General features: G+C 35.6%; 1 protein-coding gene across 8 annotated transcripts in view; it reads left to right on the plus strand.

Moving 5' to 3' along the window:
• Positions 1 to 21637, plus strand: part of STXBP5 (syntaxin binding protein 5) — a 156882-nt gene that overhangs the window by 45207 nt on the left and 90038 nt on the right. For 5 of the 8 annotated variants that reach the window (XM_015561611.1, XM_015561605.1, XM_015561606.1 and 2 more), the window contains exons 6-7: positions 6112 to 6195; positions 11096 to 11219. Coding sequence is in view for 6 of the 8 variants with exons in the window: in XM_015561605.1 (XP_015417091.1) it covers positions 6112 to 6195; positions 11096 to 11219 (208 nt within the window). In the remaining 2 variants the exon portion in view is untranslated. Of the gene's footprint in view, positions 1 to 6111; positions 6196 to 7114; positions 7155 to 11095; positions 11220 to 11587; positions 11694 to 21637 lie in introns of those variants that run through there. The other 3 variants (XM_015561610.1, XM_015561612.1, XM_015561607.1) reach the window with 3 other exon arrangements.

Raw genomic sequence — 21637 nt, forward strand, 5'->3', positions numbered from 1 at the left:
TTTGAAAGGTGTCTATTTAGGTCCTTTGCCCATTTTTTGATTGGATTGTTTATCTTCCTTTTGTTAAGTTGTGTGAGTTCCCTATAAATTTTGGAGATTAGGCCCTAATCAGATATGACATTGGCAAATATGTTTTCCCACACAGTGGGTTTTCTCGTTTTGTTGATGGTTTGTTTTGCTGTGCAGAAGCTTTTTATTTTGATGTGGTTCCATTTGTTTATTTTCTTCTTCGTTTCCATTGCCCTAGGAGCTGTATGGGTAAAGACATTGCTATGACATATACCTGTTATTTTGCTGCCTATGGGTTCTTCTAAGATTTTTTTATGGTTCTGTCTTATGTTTAAGTCCTTTATCCATTTTGAGTTTATTTTTGTGTATGGTGTAAGTTGGTGGTCTAGTTTCATTTTTTGCATGTATCTGTCCAATTTTCCCAACATCATTTATTGAAGAGACTGCCTTGATTCCATTGTATGCTCTTCCCTCTGTCAAATATTAATTGAGCATAGTGGTTTGGGTGGATTCCATTAGTCTATATGTCTGTACTTGTGCCAGTACCAAGCAGTTTTGAGAACAGTGTCTTTGTAATACAGCTTGATATCTGGTATATGAGATACCTCCTACTTTGTTCTTCTTTCTCAGGATTGCTGTAGCTATTCGGGGCCTTTTTTTATTCCAGATGAATTTTTGGAGAGTTCGTTCTAGGTCTGTGAAATATGCCATAGGTATTTTAATGCAGAGTGCATTGAATCTATAGATTGCTTTGGGGTGAGGGCACGAGTGAGGGATGGGTGGGCAATGGGGGGATAAGGACTCATATGTAATACCTTAATCAATAAAGAAAAAAAAGAAAAAAATTCAATTGACTATACTTTCCAAATGAAAAAATTTGTGAGAAGAAAAAAAATAGCTTAGATTAATAATGTAGAAATTTTTAAAAAATTTATTTAAGTTTTTATAGTTAGAAGCCAGTTTTATGCAAGCAGTATCTAGCTATTGTTAATTTCGTTTTGTTAAATATATATAAAGATAATAAAAATTTCTTTTCCATGAATTTCTACTTCCTAATCCAACCAATCTTTCAGGTAGTTCCATTTAAAGATAGAATGTATGTGTATGTAAATTTATGATGTTAACCTATGTAAAATACCAGGAAATTTGTCACTGTCAGAAATCAGTGAAATGAAATTTAGAAATTTTGTGAAGAACTTTTCCCAGGTTTTTCCTTTCCTCAATTAGTGGGAATGGTCAAGCCTGTAGTTGTTTAACACTGTTCTCTTATTTGTCACTGGGAAAACAAAGGGTAGCTGTATTATTTGGAGTTAGTTTATATCTATAATAATAAAAGGGTAATATGTTAATTAGATCAGACATCCTTCCAGACATCCTTCCTGAGGAAGTGAGGGCGGGAGGGATGCCAGCCCAGTCCCGGGTGCCTGCCTACAGCCAGAGGAGGGAAGCCTGGGTCCTGGGTGCCGGGGGAAGCCCATGCTGGCAGCTGGGGGAAGGAAGGCCTACTCTTGCACGAATTTTCGTGCATTGGGCCTCTAGTTTATATATAAAATCGTATGTTTTGAGAGAAACTACATGAAGCACATTAGAGTAACCTGTATCTTCACTTTATTTTCTTTGGTACAGATACTTGTTTGAAAGGCAAGCCTTTGGGTGAGAGGCAGGATGGGAGAATTGAAAACCTTCCTTCTACTTTGAATTGGTCACTAAATCATTTAAATCCTTCTTTTGCAGTGTCTCTTTTTTATTAGATATCATTAGGACCAACGTAGTTAAAGGCATTCTAACTCATTCTTGAATCATTTCGTGATCAGTCTTCCTAGAGTGCCATTTTAATCTTACTACTCTCCTGTTCAAAAGCTTTCAGTGGTTCTACAGAATCTAACAAAAAGAGTTTCTTTAACGGTAGCTTTGGGCTTCATTATCTTTCAGAACATCTTTACCGGAATGCTATACTGAAGCAAATAATTATTGTTTCTCATTTGTGAGTGCTCTTTGCTGCCTCCATGCTTTGTTTATGTGAGTCCCTCTGTTTGGAATTCTTTTAGGTAGTTCTATTTAATGATATTCTCTCTCCAATGAATTCCTACCCTCATTTAAAAACATTTTTTTTTATTATCAATGATTTTTAGAGAGAGAGGAAGGGAGAGGGAGAGACGGAAACATCAATAAGAGACATCATCAGTTGGCTGCCTCCTGCACGTACCCCTCTGAGGATTAAGCCTGCAACTGAGGCATGTGCCCTGAATAGGAATCCAACAGGCTACCTCTCGGTTCGTGGATCAATGCTCAACCACTGAGCAACACTGGCTGGTTCCTACCCTCATTTTAAGACTCAGATTAGATAATTTTTTTCATGATATTTTCCCAGATAATTCTGAAAGAAATGCTTTCTCCCACTTCTAAATTCGCTAGCACCTTATTTGTGTAAGCTTTACAGTATTTACTACATATTGCCTTGGATTATAAATGTGTGTATATGTGAACTCGAGAGAACTTTGTGAACACAGAGATAATATTTATGCAGATTTATATTTCACATATGCTCAAAATATAGTGTAAATAGTAACTGCTCAATATAATCTTAATTCATTGTGAAAATAAATTATGTATAACTGTGTATATTATCCTCACTTTTTGAAATTTGCATTATATTAACTCTCCTTAGTTCCCGGAGCTAATCTCATTCAACATTTTTGAAATATTAAGATGCTAGAATAGATTATATTGACTGCCATTTATTGAATTTTACTTTGTGTCAGGCACTATGCCGACACATTATATACACTGTTTCATTTGATCCTCCCAGCAAATTTAAGTGAGATATCTTCCTTGTTTTACAGATGATCAGGCAGAAATTTTAAGGTATTATGTGGTCAAGAGATACAAAGTTAGTTATTGGTGGAGCTGGGATTTTGAACACTGATTTCTCTGATTTCAACTCCAGAGTCCTCTCCATTGTACTGTATTTTCTCTGTAAGATATAGATCAGTTATTGATGTAGAGAGCTGTATGCATGGTCAGTATATGCAATGATGCTTTTTATGAGAGAACTAGAGGCCCCATGCATGAATTAGTGCACCAGTGGGGTCCCTTGGCCTGGCTTGTGGGATCAGGCCAAAAACTGCTCTCTGACATCCCCTGAAGGGTCCCTGATTGTGAGAGGGCGCAGGCCAGGCCAAGGGACCCCAATAGTGCCAATCAGGGCTGGGTAGAGACACGGGAAGTTGGCCAGCTGGGGAGGGACCATGGGAGTGCTCCAGAGCGTGTCTAGTCTGTCTCGTTCAGTCCCGATCAGCCAGACCCAGCAGCAAGGTAACCTACCGGTTGGAGTGTCTGCCCCCTGGTGGTCAGTGCATGTCATAGCAACTGGTCAACCGGTCTACTGTCTGCCCCGTAGTGGTCAGTGCACATCATAGTGAGCGGTTGAGCGGCCTTAGCATATCATTAGCTTATTACGCTTTGGTTGAATGGCTGACCGGTCAACCGGACACTTAGCATGTTAGGCTTTTATTATATAGAATAATTAAAAGGAAACTAGTCAACACTACATAAATTACTTAACATCTCTGAGTTATAAAATATTTTAGTAGGAATAAGCATTGAAAGAATCTTCCAAGCAAGTTTAACATGTTAAGCGCCTATCCTTATTGTCTTCTGGCAGAAAGTATAGTGTCGGTCACCGGTGACTGACTGGGCGCTTAACGTGTTAAGTACTGTACTTTTAGCCCCTCTATTTTTTAATACTTAGGAAATGATGGGGATTAAAGTCTAACCGGTTGGCACAGATTTCTTAGTTTCTTAGGATGTTAGATCTGACTCGAAGGGTTAAAGTTTATTATAACCCTTTTATGCTTCTAAGATGTGGAGGGGCAACATTATTAAAGTTACATGGCTACTAAATGGCACATCTGAGAGCTTAGTGCTGAACAATCGAGTGCTGTTTACACTGTACATCAATTCTTAAGTTTTATCTTTTTTCGTCTCTTTTTATTTCTGAAGTTTTCTTCCCCCATCAGAAAGTGACATAATCACATATCCAAGATATTTGGAAGGACTAGGAAAAGGTAAAGGAAACAAATACCAGTTTTTCCTAGAAAGTGTGTGTATCTATATATGTATATATAATGTAGCCTGGGAAAAAAGTGTTTGGGTTATAGAAATTAACTGTACTCCCTACCATGGAGGGAAAACCTCTTTTGTTAGCCTCAATAACTGGCTCCTACAAATGCACTGTAGACTGAAATCTACTAAATTGCTATTTCATTAAAATTACTGGTTCTTCCTCAAACTTTGTTCATATCTCAGATTACATGAATGGTTATCAACTACCTACTAATTACTTATGCATTCATTAAACAACTAGTTGAGTGTCTAACATGTACTAGGCCGCTATTAGAGACATATAGATGAAATGCATGTACTAGTACAGGAGTTGTTGCATCTCTGTTTTTCTAGAGGAATTGGGTAGGCTTACCCAAGGAAGCAACTAAACTGATACTTAAAAATGTGCAAAAGGTTCACCATCACTGTACTAGGTGGACAGCAGAAGTTGGATAAGCAGCAGACAGTTTATAAGGCAAGAACATGCATTCCATTCTGAAATTTATTCATTCACGAAGATTTATTAAGTATCTACAATGGATCAGTCCCTGTGTCTTACGTAAGAAGTATAGTGGTGAATAAGATAAAATCAATCCTTCCTTAAATAGGCCAGTGTCATTATCTGAAAGAGAATTCAGATAAGACAAGGGCCATTATTATATTGTGTGGTGACCCTTCAGATTAAAAATAGTACAGAGTACTGTTGGAGCACATAGTAAAGGCGCTGACTTACATTTGGTAGGTCAAGAAAGGCTTCACAGAGGAAGTGAGTGATAGCTCAGAGGATATCTGAAGAGTTAGTAGGATTAGTCTGGCAGAACATGACATTCAAGTAGGGTGGCCCAGGTAGAAAGACAGCATGTGCAAAGGCTCCAGGGTAAGAGAGAGCATGAGCTAAAAGATGGTCTGGAGTTTATTGGGTACTAAGTGTGTGGTAATGGATAAAGCTGGAGAGGTAAGCAGAAGACAGACCATGGTGAATCTTGTAAGTCATATTTAGTTTGGACTTTATCCTAAAAAAGTTTTAAATAAAAGCACATATGACATGATCAGGTTTGCATTTTAGAACTATTACTCTAACTACAATAAGGAATGGGTTAAAAAAGGGGGCAAGACTTGGAATCAGGTAGAGTAAGAGACCAGAAAAGAGATCTTTGTGTCTTATTTTCCAGTTATAGTTGACATACAGTATTATATCCACTTAGTTTCAGGTGTACAACATAGTAATTTATATACATTATAAAGTGATCATCCCAGAGATTTTATGTCTTGGAGTAAGGTATTGGAGGTGGAGGAGAGTAAGTTAGAGAGATGATAGAATGTAATTTTAAAATTATTTGATGATTTTACCTGATGGGGGTTGGGGGAACCAGAGTTAACATGACCCCAAGATTTTTGTCTGAGCAACTTAATGAATGTTGAGATAAAAAATGGTGAGAGAGACACTGCAACCAGAGAATACCAGAGGAAGATAGGGAAGAAAATAATGAATTCACTTTGGACACATTTACTTTGAGGTTTGTCTTGAGTAGATAAGTGGAGATGTGGCCACTGGAATTATGAGTCTAAATCTCATGAGAAGGATCTAGGCTGGATATAATTTAGAACTAATTAATATGTAGATAAATAAATGAGATTACCTGATAATATGTTGAATTACGAAAGTTTGTGAACTTTAAAGCACATACAAATGTTAACTTGTATTGTTAATTTATTATAGTAATTAAAATGTACACTGAGGACTTCAAAATGGTAGTTTTCTTTCTCAAAAAACTTGTATGATATATATTGAGTCCCTAATCATAAAATGCATATAAATATGAAATATAGTATTCTCATTTGTGATCTATGTGATTAGTAATTAACAATGCAGATGTTTAATTATATTATAATTTTATATTGGATGCATATTAATGATAATTGTTATCTTTCTTGTCAGAAAATAAATGCTTCATGTGATTACTACCATTCCTAATGTGGCATTTTCTTTTATTACAGCTTTTGATTGGCTTTGAATCTGGAACAGTAGTTTTATGGGACCTCAAATCAAAAAAAGGCGACTACAGATACACATATGATGAGGTAATAACATTTTTTTTAATCAAAAGATGTTGTCATTTCTCTAGTTCAGAGCAGCTTTTCTAAGAACTTGCTGATTTTAGTTTAGACAACCTTTATAACTGCAATAAAACACACCACATTTTTTTTCTATAATAGCTAATATATTCACATAGCTCAAAAGATATAAAAAAAAATCTCCTTCTCACCCCTGTCATCTGGCCATTCAATTCTCTTACACCAAGTACTAGTGTTTCCAATTTTTCATGTATTTTTGCGGTTATTCTATACATTTACAAGCCAATTAATAAACATTGTATTTTTATCTTATACAAATGATTGTAATACGCTGTAGACCAAGCATGTCAAACTCAAAGGCTAACACCAGCCAAATAAACAAGATTTAAGTTTATGTGGGTTGCAAAAAAAACAAAAGCTTCAATTTTTGTTTTAAATATATTCTTAGTGATTTCAGAGAGGAGGGGAGAGGAAGAGAGAGAGAGAGAATCATTAATGATGAGAGAGAATCATTGATCAGCTGCCTCCTGCATGCCTTCCACTAGGGATCAAGCCGGCAACCCAGGCACGTGCTCTTGACCAGAATTGAACCTGGAACCTTTCAATCCACAGGCCGACAGAATCCACTGAGCCAAATTGGCTAGGGCAAAAGCTTCAATTTTCATAGAAACGTAGGTTTGTTTCTATAGAGACATGCTGAATACAAAGGGCTGAAATAAATGAGTAAACGTTAATGTAAAATAATAGAACATTTTAATAAAAATTAATATTTTTTTCTTGAACATTAACTTACCAGACACTGAATAACTGCATAAATTAATAAGCATAATGCAAATAAACCTATTTTTCTTGTTCTCCAAAAGCAAAATATTTCCTGTTGCGCACACCAAACAAGTCAGTACAAGACTAACAACATGGCAGTCAGCTGCAAAAATATTCACTGCTTGTATTAGTGGAGAGAAATGGTGCGCTTGCATGTAAGACGCATAAGGGAAATGAATGCAATACGATTATAGTAATCAGTCATTAGTGAACTTTGTAGTTTGTTATTAATACTAGAGGCCTGGTGCATGGATTTGTGCACTGGTGGGGCCTCGGCCTGGCCTATGGGGATTGGGCCGTAACCAGCTCTCCCACATCCCCCGAGGGGTCCTGGATTGTGAGAGGGCGGTTCATGGGTGACGCACCCCAGAATCGGGCTCCCTCCTCTCTGGTTCCGGGTGCGTCACCCAAGAACCGCAGCTACCAATTAACCGCAGCTCGGAAGCTCCTGCATTGAGCGTCTGCCCCCTGGTGGTCAGTGCACATCATAGTTACCAGTCGGACAGTTGTTTAGGCTTTTATATATATATATAGATTATGTATAACAGAATATTGTAAAAACTAACTTATGAAATTTTTATTAAACGTTTCTTATATACCGTTATATTGGCTGGGCTGTTTGACATGCTTTCTGTAGACATTTATTGTTGCTTGTTTTAAGACCCAAATATAGATCGATAATTCATTCAGTGCTCTAAGCACTTACCTTATTATTTATGTGAGAATAATAAACAAAGCTAGACTTTTTCAGTATTGAAATCAAAGTCTACATAGTAAAAGTAATTCTTTTAAGTCTCTTTTAAACTGTAGACCTCTCCTCCCCCCCTTTTTTTAAAATATATTTTTATTGATTTTAGAGATGAAGGGAGAGGGAGAGAGAAATAGAAAGATCAATGATGTGAGAGAATCATTGATCGCTGCCTCCTTCACGCCCCCTACTGGGGATGGAGCCCATAACCCCGGCATGTGCCCTTGACTGGAATCGGACCTGGGATCCTCCAGTCCACAGGCCAATGCTCTATCCACTGAGCCAAACCAGCTAGGGCTCTCTTCTCTTTTTTTACTTCATTACCTTATTTCTTCTTTTTTTGCCATTTGTTGAAGATAGTCTCCCAAAGAATGGATTTTTCTGGCTGCATGCTATTGTGTTTAACCTATTTTTAACCCTCATATATCCTATAAATTGGATAGTTTACTGAGACTTGATTAAACTCAGGTTCATTTTTCACTTTTAGCAAGATTACTTTATAGATAATGCTGTTGCTCTTCTATCCGATGGAATGTTAGTTTGTGTGATATTAGAAGTCAGTGACATTCAAAGTCTAGATATATTACTGCAGAGTGGTAATTCGTGCCTGTTTAAAATCTTAATAGAGAAAAAAACTGTAAATCACTTAATATTCAATATGTAATTTATCAACTATCTTACGAAATGTATTTTTCAGTAATTATCATGTTCAATTATACAGTATTACTGCTGTCTCCCATCTGTAGTGGAACTAATATTGAAATGTTTAAAAGTTAAGATGCTAGGGCCAAAACTATACAATTTAATGGATTATTCATAGATTCAAGAAATAATTCATTCAGTGCTCTAAGCACTTACCTTATTATTTGATTATGTGAGAATAATAAACAAAACTAGACCTTTTTCAGTATTGAAATCATCTACATAATAAAATTAATTCTTTTTATTTTATCATTTTGTTCATATTTTTCTAAGGGTTTTAGCTACAGTATATGATTAACACTAGGAATCAATGTTGCTTTTGAATTGAATATTAAATAAATTTGTTTTCTAGGAGAACAGAAATTGTTTTTTGTGTAAGTCTGCTAAAATGTTAATCAGTATATATATAATATAAGAGCAGCTATACCACGATGTATAAAACTTTTAGTGTTAAGTGATTCTAATAATACTGATTAATTTTCAAAACCAGCATGTAGGGAATTTATTTAATTTTGCCTTTATTTTGAGTTAGTGAGTGTAAAATTTGATAAATAGCCAGTTCTCTTTCTAGAATATTATTTTTTCAAGATGCCCTCTTATATGAATAGGAGAAAGCATCATATGTACTACTTTTATCAAGCCTAATAATTAGATATTACTTTCTAAAGAATGTCTCAGAGTAGACAGTTCTTTTGTTTTTTTTTAAATATTATCAAGGATAAAAAACTGAGGTTCTTAATTTATTAACTGCTTCATGACCGTTTTTATAGTTAAGATTTTTTTTTGTTAGTACATCTTTTAAAGAACTTTTGGAATTTTATATACTGCTCCTTTGTGGCTTATTCCAACAGCTATATCATCTTACCTCCTTCTCTCCATTTTTTGCCCTCTACCCTGAATTCATCTTTTCCAACAACTTTTGAACGTCTCTCATTTATTTGCTCTTCTCCTTTCCATTTATTCTGCCCTTGAGCTCTTTCTTATCCATTCCTCTTAATCATTTCTATCTCTAGTTTTCTATGTTATCTTTTCAAAATCAAGTTACCTGTTTAGAATCTCCTGGAAATTTTATATTCTCTTGGAGAAAAAAAAAAAGCCAACTTACACACAAAATTTCTCAACCCCACGTAATCCTTTTTACTTTATATCTCATATCTTCTCCAATGAATTATTCAGATTTGCTCCAAATTAATCTTTTAATTCTGAGCATGTGACAGATTTGGTTAATGAGATTTGTTATTTCTATTTTGTTAACACAAATTACTACTTCATTTTCCTAAGAACACTAATGAAAAGGTATAATTGTATGATTTATACATACACTAGGGACCAATGCATGAATTCATGCACCGGTGGGGTCTGGCCGCCTGCCCTGAATGGGGGCCGATTGGGGCTGGGCCAGCACGGGGGAGGGGATGCAGGAGGTTGGCCAACCGGCCAACCCCAGATCGGGTGGGAAAGCTGATTGGGGCCAGGCCGGCCAAGGGGAGGGGCCATGGGAGGTTGGCTGGCCCTGCCCTTGATCGGGGTTGTAGGGGTTGATCAAGGGCTGGGCCGGCCTCGGGAAGGGGCCGTGGGAGGTTGGGGGGTGATCGGGCTGCTTGGCCACCGCAATGCGAGTCATAGCGACCGGTCCAGTTGCTTAACTTTTATATATATAGATAATTTATGTGGCATTTATTATACACATAAACATACATGTATACATAAAATACTATATATATACTACATAAGAATATATAATAACCCCTGGACAGTGTTGCTAAATGGTTAGAGTGTCAGTTCCCAGACCAAAGGGTTGAGGGCTTGATTCCAGGTCAAGGGCATGTACCTGGGTTGAAGATTTGATGCCTAGTCCCAGTAAGGGGCCCATGCAGGAGGCAGCCAATTGATGTGTCTCTCTCACATCAGTGTCTCTCTCTTTCTTTCTCTCTCTCTCTCTCCTCCCTTCTCTTTCCAGCCCTCCCTCTCTCTCTTCTAAAAAAATCAATGGAAAAAATATCCTGGATTGAGGATTAGCAAAAAATAAAATAATTTAAAAGAACCCTAGCTGGTTGCTCAGTGGATAGTGTGTTGGCCTGCAGACCTAAGGGTCCCAGGTTCAATTCTGGTCAAATGCATGCACCTCACTTGTAGGCTCCTGCCCAGCGCGGGCCCTGGTCAGGGCACGTGCAGGAAGCAACCTACGGATGTGTTTCTCTCATATCAATGTTTCTCTCTGTCTTTCCCTCTCTCTTCCACTCTCTCTAAAAAAAAAAATCAATGGAACTGGTTTAGGGAGTAAATAAAGTAAAAACAGTCAAAATAGTGTCAATACTAAATTCTCATTTGTATTGCTAGAAAATTAAATTACTATGGGAATGTAAAGTTAACATATTGTCTTCAGTTTTAGAAATCCAAAAAAATTTTTTTTGTTCTATATTTGCTTTATTTTTTTAATTTTTATTGTTGAAAGTATTACATATGCAATCCCCCATTGATCCCCATTGACTAAGTTCTTTAATTTATCTCTTCCCACCCACCCAACCCCGCCTTTGCTCTGAGATTTGAAAATTAATTACAATACCAATTATGAGTAGCCTGATGTTTAAATTTTTGTTTTTAAAAATGGAATTGTGCACCCCTTTTCTATAGGCTATCCACTCTGTGGCTTGGCATCATGAAGGAAAACAATTTATTTGCAGTCATTCCGATGGCACCTTGACTATATGGAATGTGAGGTCCCCTACTAAACCTGTACAGACAATCACTCCACATGGTAAGAATGTATCACTTTAAACACTACGTAAATTGTGATGGACAATAAACTGTTTTGTGTATGCATTTGGTTTGTTTTTCTGTTTCTTTATGAGGAAAAGGATGGGTTTAATTTGGCTGGAATTACAAATAATTAAACATGTAATAAAATCTCAAATTAACTATACTTATAGTTAAAATAGTTAATTTGAACTTTGAGAAAATGAATGTTAAATTATCTTTTGAATATTGTTTTAATAGTAGTTCAAAAAGTAAATAATTTTGTGAGTCATATAGGGCTTACTTTAAGCTTCTGTCATCTTAAAGTAATCAATTTACATGTTGTTAATGTATATATAACAATTCATTGAAATACTTGGAACTTTGCAGAAGGAATTTTATACATTAAAGTGGTGTAGAGGTATCCGAAGATTACCCCAGGTTTCATGATTCACTAGGAAAACTCAAAGGACTCAGCAAAATGATGCAAAGCAAAATAAGTAAACAGAAGGCACATGGGGTGAAATCTGAAGGTCCAGTGTGGTCACATGCGACATGGTTTATTCCCCTAGCAAAGAGTTATCACAAGTCTGAAATGTTTTCTACCAGCGAGGCTCCAGCATTCAGTTGCCCAGAGTTTTTATTGGAGTCAGTTCATAGGCACCTTCTACTTTAGCACATACCAAAATTATGGACTCCCACGAGGAAAGCAGGGAATCATCATAAACTACATTATTTGTACAGACAACTCAAGCACAGTGTGCCACTCTTCAGTCTGGGAAGTGGTTAAGAGCTGACTCAAAAGCTTAGTTAGTGATCAGATGCCAACAAGCCAACACATCTAGAGATAACCGACTCAGCCCTACTATATTAACTCTTTTCTGCACAAGTAGTATTTACAAAACCTAAAAGTAGATTTTATTGCAGGTTTTGTTAAAAACCGATTTGAGTTTAGAGTAGAGCTCAGGAATTTGTATGTCTTTATTTTTCTGCATTCTTTAACCCCATCTTAAGAAATTCTTACCCATCAAATTCAGGGAAATCATATTAAAGAAACTGCTTTTTAAAAATGGTAGTATATTGAAAAATATATTTGTAGATATTGCCAATATTTAATTGCTTGCTTTAAAATAGGAGTACCTACTTTTTAAAAAATTGGTACATTCTGAAATATTACAATGTAGAAATTAAACAGTAAAATTTAAAACATTTTATCTAACTGTGGCAGAATGGGCTTTTAGACTTCTGCTTTCTGGTAAAAGTAACAATTCTTGAAGCTACATATTGTGATATACTTTACCACTGCTTTGTGTAGCCGGCATCTTTCTGGGAAAGCACATATTTTAAACTTGCTACAGATCTATTTGTACGTGTCCAGAGGATAGCCTGAATGGTAATAGGTTCCATTTTTCCTTAATATATTTTCTTTCTTCCTTCTGTTAGTCCCTAGTCTCTAATCTTGGTAGTACTTCTGAAAATTCTCATAAATCTTGTGCTCTCCCAAGCCCACTGGAACCTTGTTCTCCAAAAAAAACAACCCCAAAAGTAGATGATTATTTTAGAAACCTGTCAGATCCAGAGGAAAATGGGACTAGTATTGAAAATGGTAAAAATAATTAATATTAGTTTTTCAGTTTGGTAAGAATAGTACAAACATATTTTTTGAACCATTTGAGAGGAAATTGTTAAATTACTGCCCATTCGTCCCCAAATATTCCAATATATATTTCTTACACTACTACATTTTCCTGTATCACCAAGGTTTGCCTTTTATCAAATGGATCTATATGTAAATTAGATTTAGTTGTCATGTTTCTTTGGTCTTCTTCAATCTGGAACCGTTTTTGAGCCTTTTCTTGACTTTCATAATAGATAAATTTTAAATATTACATAGATAAGTTATTGTATAGAACATACTTCAGTTTGTTGGGGTTTTTTTTTATGTTTCTTCATGATTGGATTCAAGTAGTACATTTTCAGTAGGACTATCCCAGAAGGATTGATGTGTTCTTTTTGTATCCTATACCAGAGATTAAATATTGGATATATATTGCCTTTGATTTGATTTGATTTGTCCCTATTGGTGTGATCTCTTCATTAAGTTTCTGTCTGCTAGGTCTCTCCGTTACAACATTATTCTTTGTCCCTTTGAAATTAATAGTAAGTGTTTTTTATTTGTTTTTATAATCAATAAGTAGTCTGATCTAAAAGAGTACTTGAAGACTATAAACATACTGCTTCTCATCAAACCATCCTCTGATTTTAGCATCTGATGATATTTCTTGGCTGAATTATTACTGTGATGGTTGCCAGATGGTGATTTTTCTATTTAATCTTGATCCCATTTTATACTAAAAACTTATTTACTTGAAAGCTAACTTTTAGAAGTGGCATAAAGTTTCTACAGAGTTTGTAGTCTCTTTGCAAAGGAGGATCACAAGCTAAAATCATTTTTAAACAAACAAGACAAAGAATATTTGGTTTAATGTTTTTCAATATTAGAAAAAAAAATAAAATGTAAGTAAAGAAATTTTTTTCTTTGACACGTGTCTAAAAGTATAGCAGTCTAAAAATGTAGGTGATCAGAAGTATTCTTTATTTATAAAATATGAATTATTTCTAACAGTTAGTAATGTTTACTGGTAGTGGTAGGTAATCTACCAAAGTTAAATTGTGTTGATGGCTGAGTTTAGTGGCAAAACTAAGTGCATTTGTATACATTAAAGTAAAAAAAAAATTTTATATCATAAGGTATCACATATTATATGTATACCATATTTGTTGTGTATAATTTTCAGTATACTAAATATCTGATTTGATGGATCAAAACTTAGGTTTTTTTCTCATAATTATTCCTAAATTTAGGGGTTTTCCTTAGTAATTAAAGTGTTGTGGTCTCTTGCTCTTATTATCTAGCAAATAGTTATGGTAAGTTACTTTAAATGTACTAGACTTTTAAAATTTTGTCCAGTTTGGGTTTTTTCATGTTTAAACCCATTCAATGATTAAATATCTTATTCTTATAAAACATTGATAAGCGTTACCTTGATAGCCAGTAACTGATTGTACTTTATGACTACTACCAGTATGATATTCAATGTTTAGATTAACTTATGATGTTCTGAAGACTCTGTTTAGAAGACATAATGTTACACCAGCCTGACATGGAGTTTTGAAGCCAGTAGACTTATGGTCAAGCCCTGATTCCATAGTTTCTAATTCTGTGACTTTGCGAAGTCAGTTAACATTTCTGAATCTCAGCATTCTCATCTATACATAGAGATAATAATTGAAATGAAAGTACCTTGAAATTATGATGTGCTATACACATGTGATTATAGTAAATATAAATCTGGATATGGTATTTACTTAGTAAGGTTGGACCGTAAGTTAGATTAGGGTAGTATTCCCCAAAATATATTTCACTATTACTAATATTAAATTTATTATTTATATTAATTTATATATTCATTTATTTTATGTGGCTTTTCCCAAACGTATTTGATTTTAGTATCTTTTATTTACAAAACATGTTTTGGTTTTCTCATGTTCTATGAAATACACTTTGATACATGATGGCCTAGTACTGGAACTATAATTGAATTATGAAACAGTTCTCCAGATTTGCTAGTTATGGTCAGTCTTTAGCCTTGAATGACAACCATCATTGCTAAAGTTGTTTGATAGTTGACTCATTCTGAGGGACATAGTTATTTAGATAGTGATAAAATAGCCAGCAAAGGAGAGTAATTTGAATTCATTTAAGAATTTTCTGATAATAATTTAGGGTAATTTTACTATATGTATCAAGATGGCTTATAGTAATATTTTTGAAGTCAATTTTTATGTCTGAAATTACTCAACATGTGATATTTTATTAAAACAGACAAAAAAGTGATAGTTCCCTTGAATCCAGTTTTTATGAGTATCAGAGGATATTTCCCTGGCAATCATACAACCTAGAATGTAATTCTAGTTTTGCTTTATGTGAAAAACCTTGTGGAGATCATTACTGATCGCTGGGACTTAATTTCATGATATGTAAAATGGCAGGATTAAATGAGATATAAAGTTTTGTGCATATATGGAAATTAAGCCAGATTTGGGTCCATCTATTGACCCTGCAAAGTCATTTCATCTTGGTGGTTTGTAAATCTGTATTTGCGTATTGAGTGTCGAGGGAATGAGCTCTCTCTTTTGGCCTGTTTCTCTCCTATGACAGATGGGCTTTCATTGTTTAAGAGGGAAGAAATTTGATAGTCATGGGTCACATGCAGTCATCATGGTCAAGTGGTTTGCTGGCTGAAGGCCCCACAGCTCGGCCCAGAGAATCTCCCCTGTAATCTTGTGTGTGTGCATGTATACATGATGTGTTGCAGAGTAGATTTTCTTTTATTATCTTTACCAGAATCAGAAAGGAAATGGAGATGCCAGCGGTTCTCAACCTGTGGGTCGCGACCCCTTTGGCGGTCGAACGACCCTTTCACAGGGGTCACCTAAGACCATCCTGCATATCAGATATTTACATTATGATTCATAACAGTAACAACATTACAGTTATGAAATAGCAACGAAAATAATTTTACGGTTGGGTCACATCATGTGGAACTGTATTTAAAGGGCCAGAAGGTTGAGAATCACTGTGCTAGATGGTCAAAACTAGTAGGTGTCCATTTTAGGTAATGACATTTTAATATTTAGTTTCTGGAGCTTATTCATCAGTACAGTCAATAAACATACAAAGGAATAAGCTGCGATTGGGGAACTTTTCTATTAAGGGTTGCTGAAGGAAAAAGAAAATCAAATTTTATTTTAAAATAAACATTTTAATATTTTAAGGATGTGACATACAAATAATTCTATTAATCTCTTAAGATTACCTAAAGCATAAAAATGCAATAAATAATAAAACCAACCCGGCCAGTGTAGATCAGCGGCTCAGCAGTCGAAGATCACCCATGAATCAAGAGGTTGCAGATTTGATTCCCTATTAGGACACCTGCCCAGGTTGCAGGCTCGATTCCAGTAAGAGGCATGCAGGAGGCAGCCAATCAATGTTTCTCTCTCTCTGTCTCACCCTTCCTCTCTCTCTAATCACTAAAAACATTTTAAAAACAACACAAAACACAAAAAAACTTTAGTTCCTTGTATATTTCATTGCAAAGTTTACCCCGGTTTATATATTTGAAAGGACTCACCAAACTCCACAGAGCAATCTCAAAGTAAGGCTTTTATTTAAAGTCAAAGGATGTGGTGCAGTGGGACAAATAAGGCAGGCAAGACTTCTGACAGATGCCCATATGCAAGTCATATGTGCACATATGGATTGTGCTGAGTCTCCTAGCTCCAATCACAAAGATCTGACTTCTAGGAAAGCAAAGAGAAACTCTTAAGGAAGCCCTTTAAATAATAAAGCCATTCTTGCCAAACCAGTTAAACCAATTGACAGTCTTCAGTAAAGCAATTACACTGGGTCACAAGGGAAGTTTGGGGAGTTTTGGACCTTAAACAAGCACATCATAAATCCCACTGCCTTTAGCCAAGAGTCAAAAACCAGATATGTACCCTGGCCGGTGTGGCCCAGTGCTTAGAGCATCAATCTTTACACTGAAGGATCATGGGTTCAATTCTGGTCAAAGGGCACATACCTGGGTTGCAGATTCCATCCCAGGCCTGGTCAGGGCACCTACGTGAAGCAACCAATTTATGTGTCTCTCTCACATCCGTGTTTCTCTCTTTCTCCCCCTTTTTCCCTCTCTTCCACTCTCTCTTAAAAAAAATGCAAAAAATAACCTCAGGTGATGATAAACAAAACAAACAAAAAGGCAACCAGTTATGTATGTGTATCGAATCCAACTGTACATCAATTCTGTCATTACATGAATTAAGGAAAGAATATCCTCCCCATTTCAGACTAGTGTTAGTAACTGTCATTCTCCAGTTTGAGTCATTTTTTTTTCTTAGAACATCGCTGTTCAATAGAAATATATTGTGAGCTGTATGTATAATTTTTAAATTTACTAGTAATCATACTAATAGTAAAAACAAACAGGTTTTTCAGTTTAGACCCTCCCTTTGACCTTTCCTCCCTAGAGATAATATGTAGGCTCAGTTGTATTTCAGCTTCAGGCCCAGAAAAGCAGCAAAATCTCAGGTCCAGCTGCATTGGATAATAACCGCTGCCCTGGTGCCAACCAACCAATCAATCAGTGGAGACCCTGGACCCTTAAAGGACACATCTGGAAAGCTTCTGAATATTCTATTGAGGTCTCCCTCTGGGACCTTTTCTAAAATCTCCATCCTTGAAACTCACTGCACTCTCCCTCCTCCTCACTATTTCCTCCTCTCCTCCAGGCACATCACCTTTACCTTCCTCACTTCTAAGCTCCAAGAGCCCTTCCTTTGCCTCTATAACTTGTTTCCTAAACCAATTTCTTCTATGAATTACTTCTTCTGCCTCTGTGATTTTCTAAATGTCCTCTTACAAAAAAGAGGTAAAATTAATTTTATTTATTTTTAAATGTGTTTATTGATTTTAGAGAGAGAGAGAGATAGAAACATTGATGAGGAACATCAATTGGCTGCCTCCTGCCCCCACTTCCCCTGCCCGCTGGGGATTGAGTCCGGGTATGTGCCGTGACCAGAATCAAACCGGTGACCTCTTGGTGCATGGCATGATGCTCAATCCACTGAGCAATACAGGCTGGACAGAATTAATTTTAATAATAAAATTATTATTTAACCCAAAATATGCAAAATATTATAATTTCAACATGTAATCAACATGCAAAACTGAAATATTTTACCTTTTTAGTGTACTCTTTGAAACCTAGTATGTATTTTATACTTATAACACATCTTAACTTAGACTACATTTCAGTCTCAGTATTTATGTGTGAGTGGTGGACATCAGCTGTAGCCTGAGAGCAAAATTGCCGTACACAACTGTATCAGTTAGAAAATGTGCTCTGCATTCTAAATGAAAAATTAAAAATTTAGGAAGCATTCATTTTTAATACATCTTCATTCATTCATTCATTCAATAGACATTTATTGATCACTTGCTCTGTACCAGAGATTAAATACTGGGTATATATTGCCCTTGAAGAACTCATAGACCAGTGAATAAAAATGATCTATAAAACTGATAACTATTACATTATAATAAATGCTGAAAAAAGCATGCGTAATATGATGTGGAAACAGAAGTAGTAAGTAAGTTTTTGGATAAAGCATATGTAGGAAGATTTCACAAATTCAGATTATATGAGTTTGATCATAAAGGATGAGTGGGTGTTATAAGATAAAAAAAACATAAATGGTCATTTTAGTCAGGCGGTACAAAGACATAATAAAAAACACAGTGTTCTTGGAAAATTGCAAATAGTTTAATATGACCAGAGTTTAAACTTCCTTTGGGCAGGAAACACAGAGAGAGAGAGACATATCAAGACATGAATATATGTCATAATACGCTAAAGAGTTTGGCTTTCATGATGGTGACCTGGTAAATGATTTTACCATGACAAATGTGACATTTACATTTTGGAAATATTACTTGAGCTAAGGGCAGAAGTGGGAGGCCAATTAGGGAACCATTGCATTAGTAAATAATAAATAATGAAGAGTTCATTTGTGACAGCAAATAGGAAGAACTGGACATACCTGAATAAAATTTTGGAATTAGAATCAACAGGACTTTGACCAATTATTCATTGTGGCTGAGTGGCTATGGGAGTGAGAAGCAGGGCATAGTAAGAGACAAGAAGAAATCATATGTGATGTTGAGGTTTATGTGGTTTATCCAGTGAAGTTTTATAATTAACTAGATATTTTTAACAATTTACCAAGGTAATTCACAGGCAGTTGAAAGAACAAGCACAGATTTTTGCTACTCAGGTGGCATAGCAAGTAAGAAGTAAAATGACACCTAGTGGTGAAATCTGGTGATCTTGTAAGCATCCTTTAATTGACATATGCTTTATAAAATACTAGAGGCCCAATGCACGAAATTTGTGCAAGAGTAGGCCTTCCTTCCCCCGGCCGCCAGCACCGGCTTCCCTCTAGCACCTGGGACCCAGGCTTCCCTCTGGCCCCAGCTTCATTCCGAAGGTCGTCAGGAAGGAAATCTGGTCTAATTAGCATAGTATGCTTTTATTATTATAGATTAGCTAGTGCCTTATTACTTGATTTGACTTAGAAAATGGTTAATCTTGGATTACTGATAAATAAATTAACCCTTCTGAAACATAAGCAATAATTGGTGAAATACCAATTGAGTTGGGGGTAGGGTGGGGGTGGAAACACAGTATGCACAAAAAAAGGACTAACTACCAAACAGGATTAATGAAGATCACTATAAAAACTAACATTTTTGATTTACAGAGATAATGAAACTATGCTGTTAGTATTCTAGCTGGGGATGGAAAAAAGTTTACTAATAAAGAAATAAAAATTAGACTGCTTTAAACTTTATTATAAGTTTATTATAAGAGCAATGTCAAAAGACTATTAAGCAAACAAAAAGTTAAGAATTTTGTACCTAGCCAAGTTTTATGCAAGATATATAGGCTCAGACTTGAAAAGGTTTCAGCAAATAAAACACCCATTATCCTTCTCTAAAAATTGTTCTAGCCACTGAAAGGTTACCAGCGAATATTGAAATAAGTTAAATTGAGTTATATCTGAATCATTGTTTTACTTTATTAAAAGTATGTTACAGTAATTTTTGAAAGCATATGTAAAATTTGCATCTGTAATTCCAGATGATATCAGCCTGACACTCCCGTTAGAGCTTTGGGTGGTAGAAGGTAAAAGTCTGATGCTGGCCTTCTTCAGAGCAAACATTTAAATGCTTTACTGGAAGGTCCTATGTTTCTCAATAGATTGAAATAGAGGTTGATGTTCTTACATTTCTTATACAGCACAAGGGACTTCTTTTCATATTTAAACCTCCTTTTTGCCTTCATACCTTTCTTTTTTCCTCAATTCCCTCTTCCACCTCAACAATCTAGTCTTCTCTCCCAGCAGTCCTTTTCAGTCCCTTAGTCTGGTATTCTACTTACCTCCATCACTTTTCATTTCTTGGTTCTTATATGTTGGGGTGCCAGAGGTTTAAGATTCCACTGCACCATCATTTCTGTGTAATGAAGAAGTGATCCCCTAGGATCTTAAGGCAAGATTAGATGCTCCAATACCAGTTGGCATGCACGTGTTCATAAAAATTTCATGTAATAAAGGTGACATTTTATATTAATGGGGAAAGCTATACTGCTACACTTTAGATATGTACACTTTAGTCTTTGGCAGTTATAGCTCAAAATATTAAATTTGCACTGAGATGACTGATAATGTATTAATTAAACAGGAAAAGTAACTTCCCTATACTAAAACATATTTCAGAAATCAATAATTACATATAATAAATGAAATATAAAGCAATTACAAGAAATTGCAAAGAAAATGTATATGATTTTTATGTGGAGAAGGACTTCCTAAGCAAGAAACCAAAGATGGGAAAGATAAAAAGTCTGATAGGTTTTTCTAGACATGTAGACATACATGAATGCGTACCTCATACACAAATGGGATCATACCATACCAGTCCCTTCTCCCTCAACCTTTAACCACATTTGCAGCCCAATCCCCTTTCCTGCCCTAACAGCTAAGCTATGTTAAAAATTGTACAGGTATTCTTCTAAACTATATATATTTCCAAAATCACACATATTAATAATTTATAAGCATGATTTTTTTGTTATTGTTTTACATAAAGTAGAATTATATTGGGATTCTTTTGCATCTTGTTTTTCTTAATCCACTGTACTTTAGGAATCTCTCCCATTTCATCTGGCATAACTCTTAATTTCTTCATTTTAATGGCAATTCCAAATTAATGGGCATTCACTTTGTTTTCAGTCCTTGATCCCTACTGATTATGCTGCCATTACTATCCTGTATACATTTTATAGAAATTGTTCTCAGTTCCTAATCAGTGTTCTCAGACTGGTTTCAAAAAAAGGCTGTGCCCTCTATATTTCTACTAGCCATGAGTTTCTCTTCTCTAGGGTTCCTGACAGCAGTAGCTCCCATTTAATTTTGTAACTTCCTGTTTGCTCAAGGTCTCAAAGTTGTCCAGAGAGAGATGAGTGACAGGGACCTTGGCCTTCTGCTTTCCCAGGTTTTCCTGGGCATGAACAGAGCCTTACACATGTATGCAGCCTTTATGATTCCCAGGAATATGTCTAGTTTTGAAGGATTTTCTTTTAAATTCCTACGCAGGCTCTTTCTTGATGTATTTCAACTGAAACCACAGCCTTAGGCAGCTGGATATTGCCAGCAGATTGCTATTGTTTCTGTGATGCCCTGCAGGTAGGGTATTTTGTCTCTCTGAGCTGATGTCTGTATCAAGTAAAATTGCACAGCACCTTGGGAGTATAG

This window comes from Myotis davidii, unplaced genomic scaffold (assembly GCF_000327345.1).
Source record: "Myotis davidii unplaced genomic scaffold, ASM32734v1 scaffold196, whole genome shotgun sequence".
NCBI classification, from domain to species: Eukaryota; Metazoa; Chordata; class Mammalia; order Chiroptera; family Vespertilionidae; genus Myotis; species Myotis davidii.